This window comes from Gymnoscopelus braueri, assembly GCF_963280865.1.
Source record: "Gymnoscopelus braueri genome assembly, chromosome: 12".
In the NCBI taxonomy this organism is placed as follows: domain Eukaryota; kingdom Metazoa; phylum Chordata; class Actinopteri; order Myctophiformes; family Myctophidae; genus Gymnoscopelus; species Gymnoscopelus braueri.
Window position 1 is genome coordinate 32,073,146 of NC_137614.1, and position 9,680 is coordinate 32,082,825.

The following is a 9,680-nucleotide window of genomic DNA, read 5'->3' on the forward strand; positions in this document are numbered from 1 at the left end:
ATGTACTTGTAGAGGGCGTAGAATGGAGCATTCTCAGTGGAGAGGGAGAGATGGAGAGCGAGAAAGAGAGACAGAGAGAACCACTTTTCCCAGCGGTTACCATGGCAATCCAATAATCTCGCCGTTCCTCTCTATATTGACTCTCAATAAAGTGGGTGAAAAAAAATGAATCTCCTTTCCTCCACCGTTAAATCTGGACTTAAATGCTGATGCCTGGTGACAGCCATGCAGAGTCAAGTCAATCAGTTTGCCTGATTTACAGGAAACTCAGCCAAGTAGAGACGGAGGGGCCTGGCAGAGAAGAGCAGATGCTGCCTCACTTTATTCTCTGCTCTCAGCTCTCTTTCGTCATGGCTTGACACATCCGCCTAGAGGAAGAACTGTGCAGATGCTGGCTGAGAATATCTATTATTTGTCGATCAAAGGACTACGTAGCCCACTGTTTTGCTTTCATCACTTTTTTAAGTGAAGTTTGAGGCTTTTTTGGAGCCTTTTTTTATTATTCAATTAGCAGTGGTGAGTGACAGTAATGCCGGTAGAGAAAGAAAGAGAGAATCAATGACTTGGAGAATACATTGTGGGCCTGTCTCAAATCCTCAATAGTGCAAATTTGTGACAGTACGTATATAAAAATAGCCACCGTCATCAACATGATTTGAATTTAGTTGCTCATTTTCACTTTTTTTCTTTCTTTTTTTTTTGCCTGAGAGTCTTGGCCACCAATAGAGACGGGCTACAAGAGTACAAGTGTATCCTCTGGTAAGAGATGATATCATGGAACCAATAGTCTAACCTCTACTGCACTGTCATGAGTTTGCCACCTTGACTGACTGGATTATGCAGCTAGCGATGACTTTTTGACACCAGTTAAAAAGTCATATACTGTAGAATATTTGGCTGTGATCTCTCTCTCTCTCTCTCTCTCTTACATTCCCCTTCACTCGGTCTCTCTGCCTCTCTCTCTCAGCACCCACTTCTTCTGGAAGTGTTCAGATTGCCCAGGGACTCAGTGGAAATCAGCCTAGATTGACACTTTGACACTAACGTTAATTGGCAATCACTAGCCATCAGCGGGCCACCTTTGACAGAAGTGCTGCCTTTTCTCTCTCTCTCTCTCTCTCTCACACACACACACACACACACACAGTCATGTCTGTCTCATGTCTGTCTCTCTCTCTCTGTGTGCGTGTGTGTGCGTGTGTGTGTGTGAGTGTGAGAGAGCCGGGATGGTCTTACTGCTTGGCAGGCAGTCCTCACACTTCCCAGAGATGTGTAATGCATTACAAATGGACAGGTTCAATGCACTTTACCCTGTGAGATGTTGTGTGCTTATAGATCAGCTATTTTCGGTGCAAGAAGTAGCCATTATAAAAAATGGCATATTCACAACTAAGTATTTCCAACAAACGTCTAATAGCCAAGTCGCTTGTACGTACACAAACCAGAGCTATAGTCTCCATTCCCCGCAATGCTTTTTTACACATTCCTCATTTGTTCACCACTGCCTTGAGCTGGCTTCTGTTACAAAGCTCATTTTGGCAGGAGGAAAAACAACTTAATTGCAGTTCAGGCTCTAATGGTATTAATAATGGTGGAAGGCAATTTAGAAGCGAGCAACAGGAGCTGTGATATGAAAGGACATTTACTCACGCTACGCTAATTTTCATACAGCTCCAGGATGCATTATGTATGGCCTTAATTGGTATAGCATCGAGCTTCAGTGCATGTGCCCTGGCTTAATATTTTACCTGGCTTAGTTCAGAAATCTACCACCATTAACATTTGGTCACTAAGGTGTGATCGGGTCAAATGACCATTTTCATATAAGCTAAGTTTATTGACCCCTTTTGACTTTTTGTGTCAAATGCAGGGCAGCTCTATGGAGGTCTTATGAAAAGTAGATAGCGCAAAGAGATTTCATTAGTCCGCCATGTTTCCTGTGACATATTCATCAGTGTCATAGCCATGGAGGTGGAAAAACTCATTTATTTCTCTCTGGGAGTTTTGCTGGGGCTAAAATTCATGCTGGCACAGTGGCCAGAAGCTCTCTGTCCTTCTCCTCCCCTCTCTGTCAGTTTCTTCTTCATCCCTCTCGCACTCTCACATCCTTATGGCTAATTTAGTTGTTAAACTTACGAAAATAAACCATTTTATTCTGTATTTTTTCAGAGCAATGCGGTTTCACAGCAAAGTGTACATTAAAAGCTTTACTATATTTCCGGTCCCTCCTGTGGTATGCCACTGACCCAACCAAACAGAACCTACCCAAGCTCCTCTAAAGCAAGGTGACTGCCAGAGGTGATTTTTCAGCCCGGCTGCCAGAGCACAATGAGTCTGAGGCGACCGGGCCAAATGTTGCTCCATCCACCTGGCACTTGTAGATGTGAAACGGGCCCTGCCTCGCCTCCTCTCGCAGATGTGTCAGCCCATGTCATTAACTGACATATTATCTCTCCCACCCCTCCGATGCACTGCCCCAAGAAATGAGGTTATAATGGACAAAAAGTTGGAGGTTTGCACGACTACACCTCTCTTTGTGAGCTTCATTTATTCCACAGCCCCCCTCCTCCCACCCCCAAAAAAATGTAAAATCCTTGCCCCGAGAATTGCCCGCCTTTCACACTGACATAGACATGAAATGAAACGTATTCTCAGCGGAGACGTCAGCTATTGATCAAGGTCAAGGGCGGGCTGTATCATCCCTGAACTTGGAGAGATGTTAATTTATAAATCCACGCTTTCAACTTGCAGCCTTTATGTGCGAGCTAGAGGAAGGGTGGGGATGTCAAATGACTCTCCTGATAAGTTAATTTGCTTTTGCGGCGGCAAGGGACTTAAATTGGGAGGAAGAGGCGTGGCCCACCAAAGATATCATTAATCCAACGCTGACCTGGCTCACCTCTGGTGAAACCCCTGCCTGACTTGGGTTCATTATCCCAGTGCATGCGCAGGGAGTCAGTCAGGGTTTGTCTGTGTCCTTTTTATTTATTTTTTTATAACAGCCGCCACAGCTCATTTTGTGTCATCCCAAAGATAAATTGGCCCGGATCAGCGGCTAGGCAGCTGGCTGATGGAGAAGTGAGATGTATGGGGCCCGCGAGAGCCCTTTCATCGTGACGGTTTTTCCTTCCCGCCACATGTCACCTGCTGCTGCAGTGCGTACCTTCATCCCCCAGCGCATGTATCACTTCTCTCACCCACACACATACCCTTACAATGTTGAAGTAATCCTGTGCGACAGACGTGTGCTGTACTGAACGGCTGTTTGAGGATTACACTCCTCCGGCAAAAGTGAGGGATCAGCTCTCATGGGGGTTTAAACTAAAAAACAATGCCGTGTTTTGCACTGTAGATTAGTCAGACGGAATAATGCAAGCAAGTGCATAAACATCTGCTTGTCCACATCTGTTGCAAAAGCAAGATCCCTCAAGTGGAAGCTCACTTGAAGAATTTGTATTATCATGAAGGCGTAAGTGCAACTGCTATTTGGGACCATCAACTACTCCAATAAAATCTATAAACAAGTGCTTGCATGGCTCTACTTGGCCTTGCTTTGACTGTAAAATCAGTATAACTTTTGGGTATTGGCTTGTTCTATTGCTATGCATAAATTATATTTTTGATCAGTCTAGGACCAAACTCCCAGACTGGAATCCAGACTGATTCGCTCCGTTCAGCGGACTTGACAAGCGAAGTGGGGGAAAAAAAGGTCTGCTGAACGCAGTGAATCAGTGTGAATTCCAGGCTACCAAACTCCCACCTGCGAGGTGAGATCTGATCTGATAACGCCAAATACAGGTGTATTTTAAGGATTCATATACATAAAACATTTAGCACTAAATATTATTTGCAATTAATTTGTGTTTTGCTTGCATCCTAAATATTTCTATTCAAAACATTATACTGATGGGGAATGTCCTGGCCGAAAAAATTTACTACGTGACACTCTTCCCCCCACAAGGTGCCATTGAGCAAGTTTTTGAACCCTCAGCTGTTCCTGTATTGACGCTGGCTAATAGCAGAAGGCCATGCAGTCGCTGGCTGTCTCCTCAGAACAAAGGGAGAGCAGTGCGTTGCAGTAGAAATGTCCCCAGGTAGAGAGTGACAGCACGTAAGTGGTGACTGGCTGCTCACACTCCTGTCACTCCAGAGCTATAACATTACTCAACTACTTTGCTTTTAACCGGCCAGCTACATCAAAAAACGTCTGTGACTAAAATGTGGCACGGTTGAAAGATTCATCTAATTCAGATACCTTTCATTTTGGAATGCCAAGTCAGATAAAATAGGCTTTCAAATCCTGTGAATGACCTCATTTCACTTTCACAGTCAAATAGCTTTGCCGGTGTCGATCTCTTTTTGAATTGTATAAAAGCTAAAAAGATCCTACAGTACATTGAGGTGCACTGCATGACTCAGCCAGAGCATTAATCACATAATCACTATCCATACCTCCTCCGTGCTTTAGCTCTCCGGTCTCTTTACAATATCCTTTCCTACTAATAAAATCAACAAATGGTGCAAAATAATTACTGCAGTAGTACATATTGGACAGTATGGTCATAATTTACATCTGCACAACTATGAATTCAAATCCGATTTGGGGTTTATTTCCCCTTTTCAACGGGTGAAAGTAAGTTTTAGATGGAGTTAAAGTAGTTAAGAGGAAACTTGGACCATGGAAATCCATTATGCCGACACTTGGCTATGCTGTAATAGAATAATTCATGTTGCGTTTTAAATTATGAATAGCAGTGGGTGTGATCTTCGAGAATGTTCTTGTCTTCCTCTATGTGGGCACAGTTCAACCCAGCTGCCCGTGATCCTTGCACAATTCTATGACATGATGTCACATCCTTCATTTGCTCTTTCTCTCTCCCTTTCTCTCTCTTTGCAGGTTTGGCAATTCACCAGATAATCACAATCACTGTGTCTCTCATCATGGTTATCGCAGCCTTGATCACAACTCTAGTCCTTAAAAACTGGTAGGAAAGATTCCTTACCTTACTATCAATTATGTACAGTAATTAAAGGGTAACGAAACCCTAGTTACGTTTTGTAGATTGCAGGAAGCAAAAAAGAAAAAGAAAAATACCCAGAAAACAATTAGGTGTGATAGATGTGTGTGCCAATGTGATTATGTCAAATGCCAGCATGCCAATTTGTCAACGTCGACCTGCTCTAAGTGTCTTGAGATAACTTGTGTGACGATGATGATTTGGCACTATATAAATAAAACGGATTGATATTGTCAATACATTTTTTATTATGTTTTAATGACAGCAAACTCACACAATGGGCACAAAGGTGGCCTAGGGTTTAGACCCCCTTTAAACCTTGTGCTTACATGGTGCCAGGGCGACATGCCCTGAGGTGCCAGGTATGATTTTATGTTTGTTTCTTGTCTTTGGTGCGTGCTTTTGTAGCTGTGCACAGTCGGCGAGTGGCCGTCACAATAGCCATCAGCGCAAGATCCACCAGCAGGAGGAGAGCTGCCAGAACCTGACAGACTTCACGCCGGCTCGGGTTCCCAGCAAGGTGGACATCTTCACTGCCTACAATGACAGCCTGCAGTGCTCGCACGAGTGCGTGCGGACCGCCGTCCCCATCTACACGGATGAGATGATCCAGCAGACACCTGTCTACAAATCAGCTTATAACGGAAATAGGTAAACTGCATGAGGGTTAATATGCATGAGGGTTAATATGGGGATGCACACTGCCCCAAGACTTTTATCCACATGAACCCTAGCGTCCCTATTTTGGGGCGAAAATTCAGCAAAAAAAATGCATTGCATTTGTCAGGAAATGGAAAAAAGAGCCCAATGGATCAAATGTACCTATTAGTCACAAGCAATGTTAATACTTTTCATTGGTTTGATAACCACATGCAGACTTTTTTGGGGGGGCATGTCATTATAGACGGTCTGTAGTTAAAATAGCATATCTACAAGCAATGCAATGCTTGCGAGCTTGTGGATTATCTATTTTCACTACTTTCGCATAACATTGTCATGAAAGTACAGGGCATATATTAAAAAAAAAAATCTTTAAAAAAAAAGAAATATGGAGATACAAGATGTGTGCCTGACAGTGTCGATATCCTCGATTATGATCTAGGCTTTTAGCATGTCTAACACACTGCTCTTTATTCCACAGACCTTCTCCCACTGAAAGGCAACTGATCCCTGTGGCCTTTGTGTCGGAGAAATGGTTCGAGATCTCCTGCTGACCGGCTGAAGGCTTCGCTCACTATGCTGTGGGCGGAAAAGACTTCCTGAATTCATGCTCTGGTGGGTAGTGTGCCACTTTCTCCCTCTGCAAATCATCATGTGTGTGTGAGCCATAGCCACCTAAATCCCTGCAGTGATGCTGCCCCAGTTTGGGAATAGAAGGGAGCTTGGCATATGTTTGTTATTTCTGCCATGATTATGTATTATTGCATCTTCCGTGCTGTGTTGCAATATGATGGAGAGCATTTAGGCCCAATTCCGTGCAATACCACTAAGGTTCATTACCCAAGTGATAAGGCAATTCTGAATTCCTGTGTCTAAGATGTCTACAGGCAGTGCACGTTATAGGAAATAATATCATGGATACTTAAATTGCCACCACCATTCGCGCAGCAATGTAATATCGCTCTGAGCATTTCGATAGGTAAAGGGACACTTTCACTTGACTTTCACTGTATTTTTATGCACGGTTGATATACTATGCTAGAGAGGGCCCCATTTGAAATTCAAAGCGTGAAAGTTAAACACATGCTCCGGCCCCACAGTGTGGCTGGAAGCCCAGAGGGAAGCAAAGTCTGCTATTGACCCAGATTTTTAAAGGAATAGAATGGCTGCGAGGTAGCATGCTGAGAGGACAGCGCCAAACCATCGTCTGGACACACATTAGTCTCAAGTCAGCCCAGCACTCCACAGTCTGCTGTGCTCTTAATAGACAAAGAGACACAATTATTATGAACGGCATACCTGCACAGTAAAACCCTGAAGGTTACTTTAACTCAGTTTGTGAAAATGGATCCTTGCGGGTCCATTCTTACACTCTGAGTTACAGGATTTTGCTGTGTAATACACTGTATGTTAGTTAGGGTGGCGGAAAGCATTGCACATTGCATGACAATATGGCTTTTGGTAAAGCATTGTTCTCGTTGATATGTACCATTTAACCACTTTTACCCCTGGCATCCCTATATCGGCCATGTTATTATAGGTGTAATTTAAAACCCCTGTTCACATGTCCCATGGTGTGGTTTAATTAATTGCTCTGTTCAATAAATGTACATGTAAATGTTTCTCCCCCAATAAATGTTCCTAAAGCTAGACTCACACTACAGGGGTTTTTACAATTTTGAAATCTGATTGCATCACACTACAGAAGAATCTTTTCAGATTATCAAGCTCACAACGCATCGTGGTGGGATGCGTTGAGAGCTTGAAGATTCTTTAAGTGGTTAACCACTTGAGCCACTGCATCCCTATTCTGGGGAGCACATTCACTGACAATAGCAGATCTAGTTCACAATGAGTTACAACGGGATGCATTGAGAGCTTGTAGATGGGCTATTTTTAGCGAATAGATTTGGTGTCGACGGAAAACAGCGGCCCAAGTACAGTTGCAACTCAGGTCTGTTTCACTAAGACTAGAGGGGTTAAGTGGTTAAATTATGTGAGCCAGCTTCATGCATCCTTTGCAACAGTGATCAATTGATTTATTTCAATCAGCCCATCATAATGAGGACTAATGGTGATTTCTGTTCTCCACAGGATCCCGTCAGATAGCAAGAAACAACAACAAAAAACAGCCAATTTTGTAAAATAGCGGGATCACTCTTTGGACATCGGTGAAGATATTTATTTTTTTAGAAATGTTCACAAAGCAGAGCAGCCACAGCGTTGCCACTCCATGTTTCCAGGGACATGTAGTTATTTAGATATAGAGTATACTATATACTTATATTTACGGGGTGTGTTGGGGCAAGACTGTGGATGCCACTGATGTCCTCAAGAGGAAAACATTGGGACATTTGACATTTGATGGAAGAGATCCGAGGAGCTACTGTCTGTCGGGGAGGAACTGTATTTCCAGAACAATGTGCCAATAATGCCGCTATGTGCCACAACATGTACAGAAGGGACTTTTGAGAAACAGCCCCTGGACAAAAGACAGAGTGCTATATTAACCCTGTATCAACTCCATTGTGTTTTTAAATGAAAAGTGAACAAACAAATGAAAACGGGAAAAAAAACTGCTACAAAAGTATTTGACAATGTTTTAACATAGTTTTAAGAATTGTGTTGCAAAAAAAAATCCCAAAAATGTATTTATTCTATACAGAGCACTATTATACAAGAGGGGAGAAGTGAAGGGAAGGAACGGTATATGCTTTATTGAACATGTTCATTTGAAGAAATCTTTTCCTCTTACCCCACCCCGGTTTTAAAAGAGCAGAGTATACTGTCTATTTTTTTTATACAGAAAATATGTTTAAAAGTTGATCACAGCTCAAACAGTGTGGATCCCGAGTAGCTGCCTTTCAGAACTGTTAATTAACTTCTCCTGTCTAAGCCAATCTTTAAAAAAACTGCAACATTTTTGCAGTGTTTGACTTACGAAAACTATTTGGAAACAGTTACCGCCCCAATTCCAAGGAGAGTACCTATCATGATTGATCTGAGGTGTGATTGATTTGCCTCAGTAGAGAAAAAAACAATGTTAGTCTCATTAGGCTATACATGTTGGCAGTAAATTCCTCGCTTTGTTGTGCGAGGATGGCACCGATATTTCAGGTCGATCAAGGTCTCTCACTTTATTTTTTATTAAGATTCAGCAACACTTTGTTATAAGTTACAGTGATTAGTTATGATTTAGCTGCATCGCTACAAGGGTATGAATAGATTCAAATTAGAAGTTTGGATTCAAATTATTCATGCTTTGCGTAAATGGGAAAGAGGGTGAGAAATTAATTTCTCCACCCAATTCACAGACTGCAAATGTCTATCTCCACCCAGCTCATAGATCGCTGTACTCCCGGTAAATTAGTTTTCTAACTTAGAATTATAGTTACAAAAGAAAGTATATTTAACAGGCTGGAAGAAAGTGAGGCTATTAGTCACAGACAGGAAATAGACACCCTCTCACTTATTAAATGGTAATGAACAAAAACCTGTGATGGAAGAGTCTAAAAGGTGTCGCTCAGGTCCAAAGCTATCTGCACCAAGTTCTATGAATACAGGCAAGAATTGCAATCATTTACACCTTCTCTCATCAGATCTGTGGCCAACTCAAAGGACATTTCAATGTTCAGTTCCATGAGACACTGCAGTCACCAGATTTATAGTGTATCAAGCAAATGCAGCTACAGTAACGCCGAGCTGTTAGAGGTTGGATACAAATTAGGTTCTGTCCTTTATGTGGAGAGAGGCACATTGTGAGATGTTGGCATGCCTTTTTCCCGACAGACCTTCTACTACAGTATGAGACATCGTTTTTTTCTCTCCATTTTCTCTCTCCCATAAAAAAAGCCAAGAAATGTAATCAGTGCAACACTGAGGGAAGGGGATTAAGAGCAAGCCAATAATGCAGCAGACAAATTGGGCAAAAACGACAGTATCTCTGACCTCCAGGTGAAGGAATTAACCTCGCCAAGCGCAGAAGACGACTCCTGAGAGCGC

At 42.5% G+C, this 9,680-nt stretch overlaps 1 protein-coding gene across 1 annotated transcript in view; it reads left to right on the top strand.

The window, feature by feature from the left end:
* The window catches only part of ajap1 (adherens junctions associated protein 1), a 66,292-nt gene extending 58,450 nt beyond the window's left edge, over positions 1-7,842 (top strand). The window contains exons 3-6 of the mRNA XM_080443704.1: positions 4,898-4,985; positions 5,427-5,669; positions 6,160-6,293; positions 7,773-7,842. Of these exons, the coding sequence (XP_080299830.1) occupies positions 4,898-4,985; positions 5,427-5,669; positions 6,160-6,232 (404 nt within the window). The 3' untranslated portion in view covers positions 6,233-6,293; positions 7,773-7,842. The remainder of the gene's footprint in view (positions 1-4,897; positions 4,986-5,426; positions 5,670-6,159; positions 6,294-7,772) is intronic.
* Positions 7,843-9,680: the final 1,838 nt, after the last annotated feature.